Source organism: Tamandua tetradactyla, chromosome 19 (assembly GCF_023851605.1).
Source record: "Tamandua tetradactyla isolate mTamTet1 chromosome 19, mTamTet1.pri, whole genome shotgun sequence".
NCBI classification, from domain to species: Eukaryota; Metazoa; Chordata; class Mammalia; order Pilosa; family Myrmecophagidae; genus Tamandua; species Tamandua tetradactyla.
This window is the reverse complement of record NC_135345.1, coordinates 503,784-523,668: the sequence shown is the minus strand read 5'-3', so window position 1 is coordinate 523,668 and position 19,885 is coordinate 503,784. Positions and strand designations below refer to the sequence as shown.

Sequence of the window (19,885 nt, the reverse complement as noted above, 5' to 3'; positions counted from 1 at the left end):
TGGAGAAGTGTCTGGTTTCATTGAGTCTGGTGGGGTTTACATGGAACGTCAGTTAGCCATGAAGCATCTGCCTTCGGCCTGGTGTGACATGGGAAATCTGAGTGGCCGGGGGGATGTCGATCAGATGTAATGTGATTCCCAGTTAGGAATTTGTCTTATCTCTGGTATCAAGAGCTGACCTCTGAGACCTTTGCAGCTGAGGGCCCCTGCCTTCTAGCTCCTTGCTGGATCTGCTGCGCCCTTGCTCTCTGGGCCTGCAGCCTGGATACCCTTGCCGGTCTCCTCCCTTGACTTCCGTGGCACTTGGTCTCCTGCAGGACCTGAGCCCAAGGAGGTGGGCTCTGGGCTGGACGAGGGCCATGGGGAATATGTGCTGTGTACGGAGAGCTACAGGGCTGTGCGATGCTGTTGGGACTCTAGGTCACTGGTTTCAGAACCTATGAAAGCCAGCCTGGCAGCAGGTGTTACGTTGGGCCAGCTGCCCTTTCCAGATATCAGCAGAACTATAGGCTTTAGATGGATCTCAGAGGTAGAACATAAGGCACGCCAACACTTGTCCACCTTTCTTCCCACGCAGGAAGGGTGGCCGAGCACTGTGGGCCCCATGGCTTGACAGTGTTATCCTTTGGACGTGTCTTGTCTTGGTAGGCATGGCCTTGGCATGCACGTTTCTTTGTGCCATCCTTGAGCCCTGAGTGCAGGGCTGCTCTGCTGCAGGAGGTGCCAGGCAAGTGCTTTCTCTCCTCCAGCACCCAAACCACTGATAACCAGGGTCTTTGGAGCAGACACCAGGGGTGGGGTGGCTGGCTCTAGGTGCCTTGCCCTATGACCCACATGGCACTGCCAGGTGAGTGCCCTGCCCTTTGCTCTCCTCATCTAGTGGCTCCTTCCCGCTTGGTGGCTTGAAGTCAGCCCTCTATGTATTTGAAGTGAGAATGATCGCCACAAGACCAATTATGTAGGGTTCGCTTTGGCCAGACTTGGAGCCTTGTGCTTTTGCGCAGTCCAAGGTAGCTGTAACAGGTGCTGGAAGATGGGTAACTAGCCTGGGCCCCCATCAGCGAGGGCGAAGCTGCGGTTGGGAGCCCAACACCTGTGCTGCCGTGGATCACCGTCCTTCCGCCTCCACGGGCTCCTTCCTACGCTCCTGAGTTCGCCTGCGTCTCAGCTTCTGTGGTGGGAGCAGCAGTCAGACCCTCACCTCGAGTTTCTCTTTTTGGGCGGGCAGCAGGGAGTGTTAATCTCATTCTGTGAGTTTTCTCCTTAAATCACAGGACACTTTTCTCTTTGCTTTGAACTTGATACCTTTAGAAGGCTGGCAGATGATCTCCATTTGCTTCTTCTTTAGTGTCTGTTTCTGGAATCCCTTGTGTTCGCTGACCAACAGTGGTGGTTGGTCGTGAGAGAGGCCAGGGGGGCCCTGTGTCCCCATGCCAGGTCTTTCTTGCCAACTCCTGTGCCTTTCCACTCCCTGAGGGGGCCGGTGAAGAGCTGGGGAACCCTATGGAGGCACACCACCAGCCACTCACCTGCTGCCACCGGCTCTCACCTGCCACTCTTAGTCAGTCACCTGCTACACCAGCCACTCACCTGCCACTATTGGTCACTCACCTGCCACCACTGGCCACTCACCTGCCCCCACTGGTCACCCACCCACCGTTGCTGGTCACTCACCTGCCACTATTGGTTAGTCACCCGCTGCCACTGGCCACTCACCCTTCACCACTGGTCACTCATCCACCGCTGGTCATTGGCACACCACACAGCCCTGTTTTCCTGTTGGTGCGGCACCTGTCAGCCCCGAGCTTGCTTTCTGGTTTGTGTGGTTGGGTGTGGCTGCGAGGGTAGGGGCCTCCTGCTTCTCCCTGCTAGGTTCCCATGGCCAGAGGTGGCTACACAAGTACCTACTGGATGGATATGGAAGCAGCACGTTTTACCCCACAGCATCAGAAGGTGAAGGGAGACTTCAGGGTGGCAGGCCAGAATCAATCCTTCGCTATGCCCTCAGGCTGTGGTGGGTCACGGTGAGGTGAGGGTGGGCTCTGCTGTGGCCGGTCCCTGTCCCATAGGCATGTCAACCCGCCAACCCTTCTGAAGCCCGGTAGGTTAGGTAGCTGTACCTAATAAAATTAAAGTTGACTTTACAATCACAGTAGTATTGTTCATCAGTCTCATGTCTCCTGTTTCAAAATGGTCAGCATGGACAGTGCAGTATTTTTGCTGGCAAGTGGCATGGAGGTAGCATGGCTGGCTGAGTGGTTTGCAAGCATGGGACCTTGGATGCAGCCCATATGCCTCCAGTCGGCGGGGACACCTGTTCTTGAGACTTAGATTCGGCCCTTAAGCCACCGGCCCTGTCCCGAAAGCCGGTGTCCGCTCAGGCCGTGGGTCCCAGGTGGAGAGGTCCTGTCTGCCCGTTTGGATGCTGCTGGGTTTGCGCACCAGTGCGCGAAGCCCTGCAAGTCTGCGCCCTGGGAGTTGTGGGGAAGGGAGGCCGCCTACTCCCTGTGGGCACGGTCACTCTGCTGTCTGCTGCTGCCGCGGCAACCTCTGGGTGCCCCCCTCCGGGGTGAGGTTGCTCTCTCCCTCCGCTCGCCCCCTCTTGTCCATTCAGCCTCCTCTGCAGGGACCTGGTGTCCCATAAAATGGGTGTGGGTGGCATGTGTATTTAAAGTTCGGGAGACTGGTTTTCTGCTTCAGGTAGGCGTGTGCTTAAAAGCCGTGCTGGCTTGTGCGTGGATGAAAACACGCACATCTTTCCACGTGGCCGTCCGTGCTGGACTTTGTCTGCTGACCGGGATGTTGTGTTTCTCAGAAGCAGCTGTGAGTCCCCCACCCCCGCGGGAGGTGTTTGGGTTGTGTGGTCCTGTTTTCTCCTCGAGTCTCGGGGGATCGGCAGAACGAGGCACACTGGATGCTCCGAGGATTCGTGTCTCCCGCGTCCTAGCTGCACAGGTCACTGCAATTTGGCCATTTTAATGGGTGAAAGGTGATGTTCTGTTTTACTGATCAGCATTTCTCAGACTCGTGAAACTTGAGCATTTTTCCGATGGTTGTTTAGGCTACCCCTTCTGGAATGGTGCACTCACAGCTTATGCCTGTTTTCTCTTAATTAAAATTTTAATTGAAGTATTATTGACATGTAGCAAAATGTACAGAATTTAAGGGTCTTGACAAGTGCACATGCCTGGGTCACTAAAGCTCCTGTCAGGACAGAACCATTCTGTCACCCAGAGATCCCTTGTGCCCATCCTTGCCCCCAACCCAGCAGCAGCCCCTTGCTCTGAGTTTTCTTTTGCCACCCATTAGCTTTGCCTGTTCGTGGGTGTCCCTTGAGTGGGATCCTCCTGTGCCTGTGTGAACTCTTGTCCTCAGCATAATGGTTCTGGCATTCATTCTTGGTGTATGTATTGGAATTTCATTCTTTTTGTTGCAAAGTAGGATTCCATTGTGTGGATGTACACAGTTTTTGATGAACATTTGTTTTTTTTTTTCCCATTCTGGCTATGACCAAAGCTGCTAAGGACACACTTTACAAGTCTTTCTGTGGACATATATTTTGCTTTCTCTTGGGTAAAATATCTGGGAGTAGAATTACTCGCTGAGGAGTTGGATGTGTGTAACTGTATGATCCCACCAAAGCTTTTTCCACAGTGGCTGCGCTGTCCTGCATTCCTACCAGCAGTGTCTGAGTCCATTTACCCATGTCCTCGCCGGCGCTGCCACTGCCTGGTTTTGTGTTGTTTTTAAATATGTTCATATATACTTTTTATTGAGAATTATCCACACATACAGCCCAACCATATTATACAATTAATGGCTCACAATGTCATCACAGAGTTGTGTATTCTTTACTGTCACTGACCACTTATATTTCATTCTACCCAATTTTTAACCTTTATCCCCCCTATTATTTATTTTCATCTGTCCAGACCTTGGATAAAAAGAGCATCAGACACAAGGTTTTCACTATCACACAGTCGCTTTGTAAAAGCTGTATCGTTATACAGTCGTCTTCAAGAATCAAGGCTGCTGGAACACAGCTCAGCAGCCACTCCAGTACACCCTGAACTAAAAAGGGATATCTACATGACGGGTAGGAATAACCTCCAGATAACCTCTTGACTCTGAGATCTCTCAGCCACTGACATTTTATTTTGTCCCATTTTTCTCTTCCCACTTTTGGTCAAGAAGGTTTTCTTAGACCCTTGATGCCAGGTTCCGGCTCATGTCTGGAATCAGGTCCCACGTTGCAAGGGGGTTTACAGCTGCCTGGCAGTTTGAGTGTATCTCTTCTTGTGGGTTAGTATATCTCATTGTGGCATTTCCCTGATGATAATGTTAAACTTTTTATATGCTTCCTGGCTATTCTTATGTCTTTTTTTGTGAAATTTCTGTTCAAGTCTTTTGCCTGTTTTTAATTGCTGAGGGCTTGTAGGAGTTTCTTGTTCTGGGTGTAGGTCATGTCCCGTGTGGGTTTATCCCCCTGAGGCTTACCAATTCATTTTGCTACTGTTGTCTTTTTTTTTTTGTACATGGGCAGGCACTGGGAATCGAACCCAGGTCCTCTGGCATTGCAAGCAAGCATTCCTGTCTGCTGAGCCACCGTGGCCCGCCCTGTTACTGTTGTCTTTTGATGAGCAAATGTATTAAATTTTAAATTTTGTTGAATTAATTCCAATTTAGTAATTTTTTTCCCTTTCATGGTCAGTGCTTTTTGTATCCTCTTTAAGAAATTTTTTCCTCCCCAGCATCATGAAGCTCTTCTCTGTTTCTTCTAGAATCTTTGTAGTTTCAGCGTTGGCCTGTGGTTTGCTTCCAGGCCATCTCTGCATTTGGTCTGAGCTGGGGTGAGCTCGTGGTCCCCGGTGGATGGCTGGCTGTCAGCTTTGTTGGGTGAAGAACGCCCCTTGCCGGTGAAACAGCTTTTGGTGCTTCTGTCCGAGGGTCTCAGCCCCATGTCCACAGGCCAGCTACACCACGCCACCTGGTATGCTGGTCCTTAGAGTGAGTTGAGGTCACTTAGTGTCAGCACCATGTTCCTTTTCAAAATTGCTGTGACAATTGTGCATTACCATATAAACTTTAAAATTGGCTTGTTAATTCCAGCAAGAACTAACTTTTACTGTCTGCAGGGACAAGGCCTCGAAACTGCCCACAGCTGGCGCCCATTGGCTGTACAGTGCCCCTGGCTCCTGAGTGCTTGCATTGAGCAGGGAGCAGGCAATGCTTAGCCTGCCGGCCTTCTGCCTTCACGGTGGCTGATGTGCACCTCAGGCTGTGTTTTGTTTCCAAGGAGAGCCGATTCCCACGTGGGAGCTCACGGAGCAGCGAGGGTGGTGCGTGTGGGCTTCGGGCCGCTGCGCTTGGAGCAGGTTTATGGCACAGCATGTGCCGCAGCTGAGGGAAAGTCCCTTTTAACCTCTGGCTCTTTGCGGCCTCTCTTGCCTCCTGACCAATGGTTTCTCTGCGTTGGGTGGTATGTGAAAGATGAACCACAGAGGCCTTTGGGGTTGGTGTGTGTGAGTGAGCAAGTGTGAACATGGGAGTGTGCAAGTGAGGTGTGTGTACGTGTATGTGAATGTGAGGACATGTGAGCATGAGTGATATTAGTGTAAGCATGCAAGTGAGATGTGTGTGATTACATGAGTGTATGAACATGCAAATGTGAGCAAGAGTAGATGAGAGCATGTGAGTGAGAGTGTGAGCATGTTAGTGAGCATGTGGGTGAGTATGAGCGTGAGTGAGCATACAGGGAGGTATGTGTGTATAAGTGAGCAAATGTGTTGGAGTGTTGAATGAGTGTGCGCATGAGTGTGAGGGTGTTAGCATGTGAATGAGTGAGCAAGTGTGAGCATTGAGGTGAGGTATGTGAGTGAGCGAGTGGGAGCATGTGAGTAAGTGTGTGTGTGAGTTGTGTGTGTGTGCATGTTGGAGACGGAAGCACAGTGCTTGTGGGGCTTTGTGAGGCTTTGGGCTGATGGGTCACTGTGTCCTTTCTTTTTCTCTGTCTTCCCCTGCGCTGGCTGCCCAGCCCCAGGCCTGCACAGTCATGGCGAGACGCGTGGCTGTGGGGACTCTTTCAGATGCCACGTTTTACTTGGAGATGCTGTCAGTTGACGCACAGCTGTGGCCAATGGCACAGAGGGGTCCCTGCCGCCCTGCCTGGCTGCTCCTGCACAACCATGGGTGCAGGGCCCAGGCCCGACGTCCCAGCCCACCCCTCCGCCGCAGCTTGTCATCTCCGGAATGCACGTGATGGAACCCTCTAGAATGTGGCTCGTGGAGGGCTGCGGGTGGTTCTCGCACCAGCCTGTTGCTGACGTGTGCTCAGTGTCGGCGGGCACAGCCACTGCCTCGCACATCAGCATCCCACGTGCCCCGGGCTCGGGAACGCCGCGCTGGGTGAGCGTGTTGGGGCTGCCCCAGAGGGCCGAGCTGCTGCACCTGCCTTCCCTGCAACCTCGTGGCCGGCGCCCCGTGTCCTCTGGGCCTTTTGGGGGAAGTATCTGTTGGAGTCTTTGGCCGTTTGTCCTTGTTTTGCTTGTCTTTCTGGTTTTAAGTTGTGAGAGTTCTTATGGGTTCAGAATGTAGACCCTTATCAAATACATGCTTTTCCTCCATGAATTGTCTTTTCATCTTCTTGATAATGTCTTTTGATGAACAAGTGTTTAGTTTTGACGGAGTTCAATTTATCTGTTTTTTCTTTGGTTATTCATGCTTTTTGATGCCATATCTAAAAATCCATTGCCAAATTTAAAACATCATAAAGATTTGCCCTTATGTTTTCTGATATCATCTTTTTAAATTATACAATTATAATTCTTTTAATTACAAAAAATTTCAAAAATGTATGAATGCATACAAAGTAGCATAGCAAACAGCTACATCCCTACCATCCAGAATTAAGGAAGGTGACCTTTTTATCCTATTTGCTTCCTGACCTTCAGATTTGTTTAAATTAAATTAAGCATGGCAGACCCAGTGGAAGGTCACGCTGGCCCGCAGCCCGCTGCCTTGCCCTCCCTCTCCTCGGTCAGCCCCTGCGGGGGTGTCGGTGGTTTTGACATGTTTCCCACATGTGCACCCATCCATAGATGTGTAACGCTGCTTGTGAGGTGTGAAATGTTACAGCTGTGACTGTGCTGTGGTATCCACCCTGGCCTTTTCCCGTGGCCTGCGTGGTTTCCTGGTCTGAGTCTGTCCACATGCCCCTTGCACGCTCGGGGCGGTGAGTGCAGAGGCCACGACATGGTTGGGGTTCCTGGTGGGACTGAGCCCTGACACTGCAGCGGGGCAGTTCTGTCCCCCATCTTGAATGTATTGACCCCAGGGCGTGTCTTGGGTTTCCCCCACCTCAAGTGTACCCTGCAGAGCCCTGATGCTCCCGGGTGGGCCCTGGGGCTCCCCCACCTCGAGTGCTCCCTATAGAGCCCACGAATCTCCTGGGGCAGGTCTCGGAGCTCCCCTACCTCGACTGTACCCCGCAGAGCTCATGATTCTCCCTGGGCGGGTCTCGGGGCTCCCCCACCTCGAGTGCTCCCTGTAGAGCCCATGATTCTCCTGGGGCAGGTCTCGGGGCTCCTCCACCTTGAGTGCACCCTGCAGAGCCCACGATTCTCCCAGGATGCGTCTTGGGGCTCCCCCACCTCGAGTGCACCCCGCAGAGCCCACGATTCTCCTGGATGAATCTTGGGGCTGCGCTGCGTGGACAGGGGAATGGCAGGTCTCAGAGCTGCTAGAAGTGGTCTTAGTTTCTCTGCTTTCTTTTCCAGCTGCTTCTTGCTAATATGGTGAAGTGTAGTTGAGTTTTGTACATTGCTCTTGTATGCAGCTTTACTAAACTCATTTAAATGGTTCCTGTGGCATCTTTATAGGTGTCATCAGATTTTCTCTGTGGACGATTGTGCCACCTGTGAAGAAGGAAATGCTTGCCTCGTCCTTTTCGACCTGGGTTCTTTTGGTTTCTCTGTCTTGCCCGGCTGCGCTGGCTCGGCCTCTCCCTGCTGCCTACGCCTGGGAAAATGACATCCAGCTTTTCCCGACCACTGTGGGGCTGGCCCTAGGTCCTTCCTGGGTCTCTGTCAGGTCGAGGCCGTTCTCCTCTACTCCTGTTTTGCTGAAAGATTTTAACCTCATGATAGGAAGTTAGGAAAAGCTGAAAATTAAACCTAGAAACAATGGGCTTTTGTTGAGTGATTTTCAGACGCTGACTCGACCCCACCTGGTCACGGCGCATTGCCCGGTGTGTGTGTTCCCCGGTGTGCGCTTTGCCCGGTGTGCATGTTCTGCGTTGCTCTGCCAGTATTTTATTCAGAGCGCTCTGTCGGGTTCATGAGGGCCATTGGCCGGTGTTTTCCTGTAATATTCTTTTACTCTTTGGGGCATTCAGGTACGGAGGCTCCATTTTTCATTCCAGATGTTGGTAGTTGTTTTCTCGCTCTCTCTCGTTCTCTGTTGTTGGTGTTTTGGATTCAACCTAGCTTGGATTAATCAGTGCCATTAATTTGGTTTCTGAGTGCTGCCTTTAGTTTTGTTGATATTCTCCGTTTGTTTTTCTTTCAATAATTTCTGCGCTGTGTTCACTTCTTTCCTGTCTCTGAGGCTGAACATTTGTGGGCAGCATTGTATGACTCGGGGCTATGTTTTTGCAGAAAACAAGTTGCTGTCACTGCAGAAAAACCTGTTTGTACTGAGTAAAGAGGTTTTTTGGCTCCCTTATGTTAATAAAGTCGCAACCCTGAACTGATGCACATATTTTTAATTTTCAGGAGGATTTGCACTTGTGTACGAGGCGCAAGATCTCGGGAGCGGCAGAGAGTATGCTTTAAAGGTATGGGGGTGGCCTGATGTTTACATGGCTTTAAAGGTATGGGGGTGGCCTGACGTGGCTTTAAAGGTATGGGGGCGTCCTGTTGTTTACATGGCTTTTTGGTTTCTTTAGAAGGTTATTACCCACCATTGTTTTCAGAAATTTGTTTGCTTTACTGGTCTGTTTTTTTTGGAGGGGTCCTGCTTGTCCTCTCTCATGGTGAAGTGTCCAGTGACTGTGGATGCAGGGTTCTCAGAGGCCACTTTAAAGCTACGATTCCCAGTGGCAGGGCCTGTTTGGGCCATGGTGCCCCTGTCTTGGCTTTTGGTGCCTTGTGTGGAGAAGAGGCTCCCACAGCCCACGGGATTTCCCAGCTGCTCACATCGAGTGCACAGGGTCTGAGCGCGGAGCGTGCGCTGTGAGGGCTTCTGCCGTGCTGCTCACTGCAGGTCCAGGAGGGGGGCCCACTTGCTCGCACTGTCCTGCTTGGTCCTGGCCCATTTGGACATGATACTTTTCTTTTGAGTTTTTCTGGGATCTTTAGGTCATAAAAGTCCATTTTTGAGGGTTTTTCCCCTTCTGTCAAGTTTTTACACAGGTTAAATGTTAAAATGTAAACAGATTTTTGCTCCTTTAGATCCACTGTGTTTTTCTCTTGGACGTCTGTGTCGGAGATAAGACGTGTGCAGAGTGGAAAACTGAACGGTCTTTAATCCTGTGTGTGTGTGTTATTTCCTGATACAGAGGTTATTGTCCAACGAAGAGGAAAAGAACAGAGCGATCATTCAAGAAGTTTGTTTTATGGTATCCTTTTCCTGGAAACTTAGGAAGAACTCAGGTCCCTCTGGGAGGCCCAATCCCTGCCGGGAGACTGCTCTGCCAGGGTCTGTTGACACTAAGTGGCCTTTTGCCTTCACTGGGCTTACTGTACAGCAATCTAGTGAGAAGGGTTTTTTTCCCTGGTCTACACCCCCTGGGCAAGATTAGAAGGCTCAGCAGCATTGAGAATGGAGTTGCTCTCTCTCCTGGGGAGGAGGGGCCAGGGGCCAGCTGGGGATCGCCCTCCTCGGGGGTGGCCCCAGCCCTGAGGTGCTGTCCTGCCGCTGCTCTGTGCTGGCCGCCCCTTCTCGCCCTGCCCAGCGCTCGCGTTTCCAATCACAGACTGTGGATTTGGGGGACATGCTGGGGCCCCCACCCAGCGTGGCACTTCCGTGCACCCTCTCTCTGCACAGGCCTTCCCTCTCTCCTTTTGTCAGACGTGCCTCTCCTGCTCCCCAGGCTTGGTCCCCGAATCCCCGCCCACCTGCCGCCTCTGGCCTTCGGTACGCACGTGTCCGTGGTGGTGCCTGCCATGCCGCGCAGGGTGTGCTGGCCCTGAGCCTGGGCCTGCCACTGCTCACGGGGGCGGGTGGGCGGGTGTGCTCCTGCTGCAGGCACCTGGCCTCTCCCTCCTGCCCTCCTTGCTCCGGTGGTCTGCCCCCTGCCCACCCCTCACTTTTCCACTGAAGTCTGCTAGGCATAAGGGAGTCCATCCACGCTCCATGGCCTTAGTGCCAGACAGCACAGGTGCTTCAGCAGACTTAACACCCCATTGTCCTTTAACAAGTCACCTGCAGAAAAAACTGTCCGGCCACCCCAACATTGTCCAGTTCTGTTCTGCAGCTTCAGTAGGAAAAGAAGAGTCGGACACGGGGCAGACCGAGTTCCTTCTGCTCACGGAGCTCTGCAGAGGTAAAGCCCTTCCCAGCCTCAGGTCGCTTCTCAGGTTGGGCAGCTGTGAGCCCGGGTGACACCTCCCGGGTCCTCTCCAGAGAGGCGGCAGGCGCAGCACAGGGTGGGTCGTGATGTCACACTGAGTGCTCTGAGTGGGTCTCGCTCCCCTCCCACTGCGTGGTGGCTTGGGCACTGCCCACAGGGCCTCGGGTGCGGGCTACAGGCGTCCTTCCCAGGCCGGGTGCTCCCAGAGGCCAGGCACATCCACATTGCCATGTCCAGTGGCCAAACGGAGCCTGGCCCCCAGCGGGCCGCCTGCAGTGTGATTGAAAGGGTGGGTGTCTCGCCGCACGTGCGTCCCTCTCCCCGACACCTCTGAGGACAGGAGGGCTGGCCTTGGCCAGCACCTGAGGAGAGTGGGTCCTCACTGGGGCCGGCAGAGAGGTGGCCCTGGCCACACTGGTGGAGAGGTCGGGGTGCAGGGCCAGGGCCTCACCTGCTGGTAGAGCGCCGCACACCTGGAGCTGCCCCTGGCCCCCCGTGCCAACCGTGCCGCTGCCACTGACTGTGCCCCCAAGACGAGGGGCTGAGTTTCACCGCGACCCGCCCCTGTCTGGAAGGTAGAGGAGGCGACGCCAACCTCAGAGCGGGGTGCCTTCATCTGCTCAGTGACGGGAGTTACCAGGGAGCGGTGCGTGGAGCAGAATGGACAGGGCTTGCGGCCTGGCAGGAGAGAGGGGCCCGCGGGTAACACGCAGTGCAGGAGGGCACAGGGAGAAAGGGGCGGGCGCCTGGGGCCCGAGGCCGGGAGCGGCTCTGGCGGAGCAGGTGCTGCAGGAGCTTGGTGAGGGGTGTCCCATCCGGGGGGAGAAGTCCCCACTCGATGGCCCGGGGAGCGGTGGGGATGTGGACTGAGCGCAGGAATGCTGGGAAAGGAAGCCTCCCCAAGGCTGCTGCTCCTGACCACGAGAGAAGTGGGGGGCGGCAAACCTGCCTGCTGGGCAGGAGGGGAGGGGCAATGAGTGCGGCGGTTTTGTGAGTGGGAGGGGTTCTGCTGCCCGTCGGAGCAGAAAAGCAGGGTCACCGTTCGCCACAGGGCAGAGGCGGGCGCGGCTTGTTTATTTTACAGCTGGAGAAGGAGCAGCTCTAGTGAGCTACCACCAGGGAATGGCCCAGGAGCGGGATTGAGTGCCACAGGGGAACCCTTGTGGGTGGGGAGGGGGCTGGACCCTGCGGTGGAGGTGGGGGGCAAAGCAGGAGGCTCAGCAAGTGGGATGGGGCAGATGGTGGTGGCACGGTGCAGCGTGGGAGCTTCACTTTCTCACATTGACTGGTCCTCTCGAGAGGACTTTCTACTTTCTCCACCTTTTTATTCTGAAATTCTAGATCTGCAGAGACTCGGAAGAAGCATAAGGCACTGGTTTCCTGTTCACCAGACTCACTAATTCTAGCGAGTTGCCTTGTTGTCTTGCTCTCTGGATATCCTCAGCATGCCTTCTGACCTGTTTGGGAACAAGTCGTAAGCCTCAGGGTCCTACGCTCTTGCCAGGGCACGTTCCGTTGTCGTCGCGATGGTGTTGTGGTGGCTAGGAAAGCGGATGCGGGTCCAGTGAGACTCCTGGCAGCACACAGCCCGTGTTCAGGTTCTCAGGGCCGTTCTCGTCTCCCCTGCTGGGTCTTGTCTCTTGTGGTTCTGTCTTCTCCGTGGGGTCCCAGCTCCATCCAGTGGGGTGTGGGGAGTGGTCGCCACTGCTCGGTCCTTCCTGCCACAGGACTCCTCCCCTTTACAGGTGTTCATTTCTGCTAGTGTTCAATTACAGAAGTATCCATCAGAAGTATCCATCTGTGGTAGAAAATTGAAACAAGGAGGCATTGTACAGGTGCTTGGAAGCTAGACCCCAGTGTACAGCCCTTCCCGTTTAAAACAGACGTGCTGTGCCGGGCGTGTCGTGTTGGCATGTGCGCCTCAGCCTGCTCGGAGGCTGCGCCATCTTCCGAGGTGCCAGGGCGCCAGGGCCCGTGTTTGCTGAGCACGAGGGTGCTTGGCTCAGTGACCTTGTGTGGCCTCGAGGCACGCCTGTTGCAGCGGTGCCTGCCGGCGGGCTCCTGGGGACAGCAGCATCAGTTTGCACTCTGAACTGCTCCCCCAGTGAGCCCAGATGAGTTGTCTGTCTGTCTGTCTGTCTGCCTGCTTTTCCCCACGTGCTGGTGACGAGCTGAGGGCGAGCGTCCGTCTCTCGGGACGCACAGGAGGTTGGGGAGGGTGGGTCTCACAGAGGGCAGCCTTGCTGGCTGATGCAGCTTCCCCGGGTTTATGGCGCGTTACCTTTTCCCTTACCTGGATTCATGCCTGCTCGGTGGACAGCAGGGCTGGCACCTGGGCAGCAGGGATGGGAGCACTTAGGGTGACGCCCACAGGAGGTATTCCCTGTGTGGTGGGGAAGCTGGTGACACCTTTGGGAAGAGGGATTCTGGGAGCAGGATGGGACTTCCGGGCCTTGCCACTCCCGTAGGGGTGGTGTGGCCAGGTGGTGTGGCTCCCTTCCCCTGCGTGTAGATGCACACGCCTTAGCCACTGCTCCCTGTGCCCTGCCGTCTGCCTCCCTCCCACAGAGGCCCCTCAGTGCACCAGTGAGACCACTGGGCCTGTCCCCTGCCTGCTTAGGGGCTCGTTCCTGCTCCCTCCTTCCACTCTGCCTAGGGTGCTCCCCGACCCACTCCTTCTCAGAGTGCTCCCCAACCACGTCCTCCTGCTGAGAGTGCTCCCCAACCAGCTCCTCCCACTCAGAAGGCTGCCCGAGCCTCTCTTCCTACTCAGTGCTGCCCAGCCTGCTCCTCGTATTTGCCCATCTGCAGCCTCTGCCTTTCTTTCTAGGTCCCCACATGGCCCCCCGTCTGCTCGTTCTTTTGGGCTTGGTGAGCATGAGTGTGCAGGGCACATGTGGATCTGACCACAGGCTGGGAGCTAGAGAGCTTCACACAGAGGAGCCTCTTGTTTTGCACATTACAGAGCAGTGTGGCTATGTAAGAAAATCAAACCACAGGCAAACATAAATGTCCAAGTTGTGTCCCCGAGCTCACACCCCACCTTAAAGCAGTAGCATCTGTTAGATGTTCTCGAACCAAGTCTGTTGCACCCACTGTGTACAATGAGTCACATGGGCCCTGGCAGGCTCTTTGGTCCACACAGACTCCTGCCAGAGTTAAGTGTGAGGTGGCTCTGCATGCCATGGAGAGAGTAAAGTTGGGATGGGGTGTGGGGTGCAGATTTTGATGGGCTGGGCAGGCACAGACATGGCTTCCTGGAAGGTGAGCTGACCAGCATCTGGATGAGGGGAGAGAGGAGGCCATTCCAGCTGAGGGAGCCACCAGTGCAAAGGTCCTGGGGCAGGGACAGAGGAGGCCAGGGGCTGGAGGGGAACGAACAGGCATGCAGGGAGGTGGGTCAGCACGTGGGTCCCACGGGGCCTGTGGCAGTGACATTGTCAAGGGGAGGGGAGGCCAGGCCGTGGGGGCCCTGCCTGTACCAAAGAGGGGCGGGGGCCGAGGGTGTGGAGCCCCTGGCTGCCCCTGTGGAGGGGAGCAGGCATCCGGTCTGGGTCCTGTGTGCTGAGTGGCCTGGTGAGGTGCGCTCTTGGGAGTTCATCGGCGTTTTGTGCTCGAGCTGGGATGCCGGTGTCCCCTCAGGTGGGTGCCACTTGATGCCTTGTGCCCTGCTGAGGCCAGAGGGAGGGAACGAAGGGGGCCAGTGGCCTGCAGGAGCTCCCTTAGTGGCCGAGGACGTGAGGCTGAGTACTCCCCCGCTTGCTGCTCACTTGGCCACACGCAGTCTTTTCATTTCACATGTTTGTTGGAATTTGGTGTTATCAGGTCAGTAGTTGCATCATTTAAGATAATTTGATGCTTACTTTATAGTGACATTTGAAGAAATGTGCCTATTTTCTGTAGCTCCTCCCTGGGTCAGTCCACTGTTGGCTGTGCTCGCTTGAGCTGGGTGTGGGCCATCTGTGTGCTGGTCGTCGCAACATCTGGAGCTGCAGCAGGTTGTCTTGACCTGTGGCTCTTGGACTTGATCGCTGCCTATTGCACTGTCCCCGAGCTGCCCCTGCCAGCTCCCGGCTTCCCTCATCCTCCCCTGGGCACACCCCTCTGCGGTGGTGCCCTGAAGCCAGGCGCCTCCTGCGGCGCACACAGTTCAGGCTTAACTGACCATCCCATCTTCTCCCACTGTTGAGGAGAAAGCCTGGGACAGCGTGGTTATGGGGTGGGTGCACACCTGTGGTCGTGGGGTGGGTCCATACCTGTGGTTGGGGCACGCCTGTCATCTGGAACACACCTGTGGTTGGAGATGCACTTGTATTCTGGGCATACCTGTGGTCGGGGCACAGCTGTGATGGGGCACACCTGTGATCTGGGGCACAGCTGTGGTTGGGGCACACCTGTGGTTGGAGATACACCTGTATTTTGGGCATATCTATGGTTGGGGCACACCTGTGATCTGGGGCACACCTGTGGTTGGGGCACTCCTGTGACCTGGGGCACACCTGTGATCTGTGGTACATTTGTGGTTGGGGCACACCTGTGATCTGGGGAACATCTGTGGTTGGGGTGCAGTTGTGGCTGGGCACACTTGTGGTCAGGGCTCACCTGTGGCTGGAGGCTCTTAGACCAGGCCACATGATGTGGCACGTGCGTCCCTGGGGGGCAGGGAGGACTGCCTGCAGCCTCTGGAAGGGGAGACCGTCACGTGCGCAGCTCCACGGTGATGCACGTTTGTTGTCTCTTTCAGGGCAGCTGGTGGACTTTGTGAAGAAAATGGAATCCAAGGGTCCTCTCTCGTGCGATACAGTTCTGAAGATATTCTATCAGACGTGCCGAGCCGTGCAGCACATGCACAGACAGAAGCCGCCCATCATCCACAGGGACCTCAAGGTGCCGCTGGCCCCCACCTGGGAGGCCCGTGGGATCCGTGTTGGGCTTCTCGGAGTTGGGGCTGGGTGTTCGGGCGCTTGCCTCTCGAGCACCGAAGCACTTTCTTACTCCACCTGGCTGCTGGCAGGGGTGGCCGCCTCAGCCTCTGGGGTGCTGTGGACTCAGCCCCTGCCTGGACACATGCTGCTCGTGCACCCCTCCGCACTGCCTGCTCTGTCCCCCTGTCCCGTTCTGTCCTGCCTCGACCCCTCCGTCCTGTCCCACCTTGACCTCGGCCCCTCCGTCCTGTCCCGCCTCAGCCTCTGCCTCTCTGCCCTGTCCCCCTGTGGCCTTGGCTCCTCTGTGCTCCCTCTCGTGGGCTTGTGTTTCTCCAGCCTGTGCTCCCTGGGGTCTCCTCACCTGTGTGCTTGGGTGGACGGCATGCTAGGGCCACCCCAGGCTCCTGGCTTCTGTGCCCTGTTCTCTGTCAGCACCATGTCCCTTTCTACTGCCCTCATGCGTGGCCCTCAACCTGCAGTGCTTCCTTCACTGAAGATCATGGATTTAAACGGGCCTAATTTCTCCCCACTCGGGACAGTAGGGACCACGCCATCCCTGCCCGCCCTGCCCACCACCTCCCAGGAAACCCCCTCCATGCGTGGCAGCTCCCTTGTGGGGAACATGTCCTAGCGGCTCCCCTTGTGCTGGGTCAGAAGGCCATGTGGGGGCGGGCCACGGTGGCTCAGCAGGCAAGAATGCTTGCCTGACATGCCAGAGGACCCGGGTTCGCTTCCCGGTGCCTGCCCATGTAAAAAAAAAAAAAGAAGGCCAGGTGGCCGGACGGCCCCGTCCACCTGTGGGAGGCACTCCTCGGGTAGCCTGCAGTGTATTTTGGGTCATCCTTGTTTGATTTATGGTCGACGTCAGCTTTTTTTTTTCCTTTCCTTTTTCTGAGTTACCTGTTTTTAAACGTACACCTTGATTTTGAATCAGGAAGAATTTAAGACCTTGGACTTTCCCTTTTTGCCGGAAAGAGGGACTGCTCTCCTCCCCAGAACCCTACCCCTCACACTCACAGCCCATCTGTGGCCTGGGCCAGGCCTGCACCTCTCCCTGAAGAACCCTTCAAGTTGGGGCACAGGGTCGCGCCACCCGTTCTGGCTTGGCATCCCCAGCCGACTCCCCGCCTCCGTCCCGGCTGACGCCCGCTTTCTCCTGGGTCTTGCAGATTGAGAACCTGCTGCTCAGTAGCCAGGGCACGGTCAAGCTGTGTGACTTCGGCAGCGCCACCACCGTGTCGCATCGCCCCGACTACAGCTGGAGCGCCCAGCAGCGCGCCATGGTGGAGGAGGAAGTGAGTGTGCCGGGCCCCGGGCACCCTGCGGACTGCAGGGGCAAGATGGGGCTGTTAGCCCGGCCCCTCAGTTTCCACTGACCATTTCATTTCACCGCCGTCGTCTGCCAGCATGGCTTGTCCAGGTTTGCTGGGAGGCTCCTGCAGGCTCTGGGAGCGGAGAGTGCCCGGTGTGCTGGACATTATGGGCAGGAGTGCACACAGCCCTGGCCATGGGGGTCCACACAGCCTGACCACGGAGGTCCACTCAACCTGACCGCAGGGATCCACACAGCTGACCACAGGGGTCTGTCCACTCAGCCTGACTACGGGGACCCGCACAGGCCCTGACCACAGGGGTCCACACAGCCTGACCATGGGGGTCCATAGACTGACCACAGGCCCTGACCATGGGGTTCCCTCAGCCTGACCACGGGGGTCCACAGAACACTGACTGCGGGAGTCCATGAGAAGTGTCCAGCTGGCAGAGTTGGGGCAGTGGCAGAAGCTGGGGGCAGGGTGTGGTGGGGGCGCATGGCCTTGGGGGCTCGTGAGGTGCTCTCTCCATTGGGGGCGCCTTGGTGGATTCACTTTCTCAAGTTCCTGAGCTATACTCTGAGGCTTCATGCACGTCTCTTCCACTAGAAGTTTACATGAGCTGTACAAAGCGCAGTACAGTTTGTACTGTAACTAAATCCAGTGGCGGATTGGAGGCCCAGCTTAAGGTACATCCAGAGGGGAGCCCAGAGGACGCTGCCTTGAAGGGTGCAGCTGTCATCTCCATCTGTCTGTCTGTCTAGGACTTGCTTCTATCTAGGAAGCCTACCTCTGAGGCCACTTTCCTGTTTGCAGGGTGTGCTCCACCCTCCACCCGAGCTCTCAGTCCCTCTTCCCAGGTTTATTGGCGCTTGCTTCAGGCTCTAGAACTATTGCTATGGGACCCCATTGCAATACCTTTCCCTTCACCCCAAGAAAATCTATTATTAGTTTGTCAAGCTGCCAGAATGCAATGTATTAGAAATGGAACAGCTTCTAAAAAGGGAATTTAATAAGTTATAAGTTGACAGTTCTAAGGTCAAGAAAATGTCCAAATTAAGGCACTAACAAGAAGTTACCTTCACTCAAGAAAGGCTGATGCTGTCTGGGACCCCTCTGTTACCTGGGAAAGCCCGTGGCTAATGTCTGCTGGTTCTTGTTCCCAGTTCATTGCATCCAGCTTCTGGTTCCAGTGGTTTCCTCTCTAAGCATCTGTGGGCTGCACTCACAGCTCTGCGTTCTGGCTTGCTTAGCATCTCATGGGAAGGCACATGGCCAGTCTACTAGGCTCTGCCTGTGTCTAGGTACTGCTCTTTCTGGGGACTCCCCAAGCCTCTCCAGACGTTCATGTGTCTGAAGTAACTGTTCTCCAAGGTCTCCTGTGCTCTGAGAACATTCTTCAAAATGTTGCCTCTTTTAAAGGACTCCAGTAAACTAGTCAAGACCCACCTGGAATGGATGGAGTCACATCTCCATCTAATCAAAAGGCCACACCCACAGTTGAGCATGTCACGTCTCCATGGAGAGAATCTAATCAAAAGTTTCTGCCCTGCAGTATTGAATCATGAGATTGGATCAGGATTAAAACATGACTTTTTTAGGGGTACATGATAGCTTCAAACCAGTATACGTTTTTGCACTAACTCCCCATTGTCCCTGCCCAGCCCCAGTAACCTGTAGTCTGTGGGTTTGAGCATTTTCCACTCTCTTTTTTGTAGTTACCATGGGGCTTAAATTTAACATCCTAAATCTAACAATTTTGTTGGCTTTGATACGAGCTTAACTTCAGTAGGACACCCAAACTGTAATCCTGTAACCCTCTGCGCCCACCGTTGTGTGGTTCTTGTCACCAGGTAGGTGTCATCCATTATGAGGCTAAAACTGCTGACTTGTCCTTGCAGTTTGTGCGTTTGCCCTTCACATCTCATTGGAAGTCAAAAAAACAAGTGGAGTTACAAATGAAAAACACAGTGGTGCTGGTGTTTATTTTCTCTGTTGTTATCTTTACCAGATATTTTTTTTTTCCTGTGCCTCCAGTCAGTTGTCTGGTAACCTTCCTGCCTGCAGAACTCCCTGTAGTGTCTCTTGTCGGGCTGTTCTAGTGAGGACCCAGCAGTCCCTTGGCTTCTGTTTATCTGCAGTGTCTTCATCTTTCCCTTATTGTGGGAAATTTTGCAGGATATAGAATTCTTGGTTAGCCGTTTTTTGCTTTTAGCAGTTTAAATGAGTCTTCTTTCCTGCCTGGTTTCTGATGAGAAATTGGCACTTCATCCTGTTGAGACTTCCTTGTCCCCTGTAGCTTCTCTCTCATGACTTTCAAAAGTTACTCTGTAGCTTTGGCATTCAGCAGCCTCATTGTAGCGTAGCATGCTGTCGGTCTGTTTCAGTCTGTGGGTCTATTCCTGTTGGAATTTGTTGAGTATCTTGGATGTGTATATTCCTGTTACTCATTAAAGTGAGGAAGTTATCAGACATCATTTATTTGAACATTCTCTCTGCCCCTTTTCTTGCCTTTGGAACTTCTACAATGTATGTGTTGGTGCTCCCTGGCCTCCCACAGTTTCCAGGGGTTCTGTTCGCTTCATTCTTTCCACTCTTCAGACATTGATTTCACTTGTCTTATTTTTAAGTTCACTGATTCTTTCTCCTGGTAGCTCCAATCTGCTGTTCAATCCTTCTAGGGACTTTTAAGTTTCTATTACTGTGGTTTTAGCTCTTTTCTGATCCTTTTTCTAATTTCCATCTCTCTGTTGATATTCTCTCTTTGTATTCATCTATGATTTTTCTGATTTCCTTTAGTTATTTGTTCATGTTTTCTTTTAGTTCTTTGAGCATATTTAAGATTGTTATTAAAAAGTATATGCCTGGAATGTTCCAGGTCTGATCCTTTTCATTGATGGGTTCTGATGCATTAATATTCTCCTTTGCCTGGGCCATCACTTCCTGTTTCTACAAGTGTTCTGAATGTTTTGTCAAAACCTGGACATTTTGATATTTTAGTGTTATCACTGGGATTTAGACTCTGGGGTGACTGCTCCTTGAGCTCGTATCCAAGTAGTGTAATAACAGAAAAAATGTAG

General features: G+C 54.1%; 1 protein-coding gene across 4 annotated transcripts in view; it reads left to right on the top strand.

Annotated features, from left to right (window-relative positions):
* Positions 1-19,885, top strand: part of GAK (cyclin G associated kinase) — an 82,511-nt gene that overhangs the window by 3,874 nt on the left and 58,752 nt on the right. Inside the window, exons 1-6 of one of the 4 annotated variants that reach the window (XM_077136174.1) lie at positions 8,335-8,392; positions 8,772-8,833; positions 9,557-9,616; positions 10,429-10,543; positions 15,315-15,457; positions 16,665-16,790. In XM_077136174.1, coding sequence (XP_076992289.1) covers positions 8,335-8,392; positions 8,772-8,833; positions 9,557-9,616; positions 10,429-10,543; positions 15,315-15,457; positions 16,665-16,790 — 564 coding nt within the window. Of the gene's footprint in view, positions 1-8,334; positions 8,393-8,771; positions 8,834-9,556; positions 9,617-10,428; positions 10,544-15,314; positions 15,458-16,664; positions 16,791-19,885 lie in introns of those variants that run through there. The other 3 variants (XM_077136171.1, XM_077136173.1, XM_077136172.1) reach the window with 3 other exon arrangements.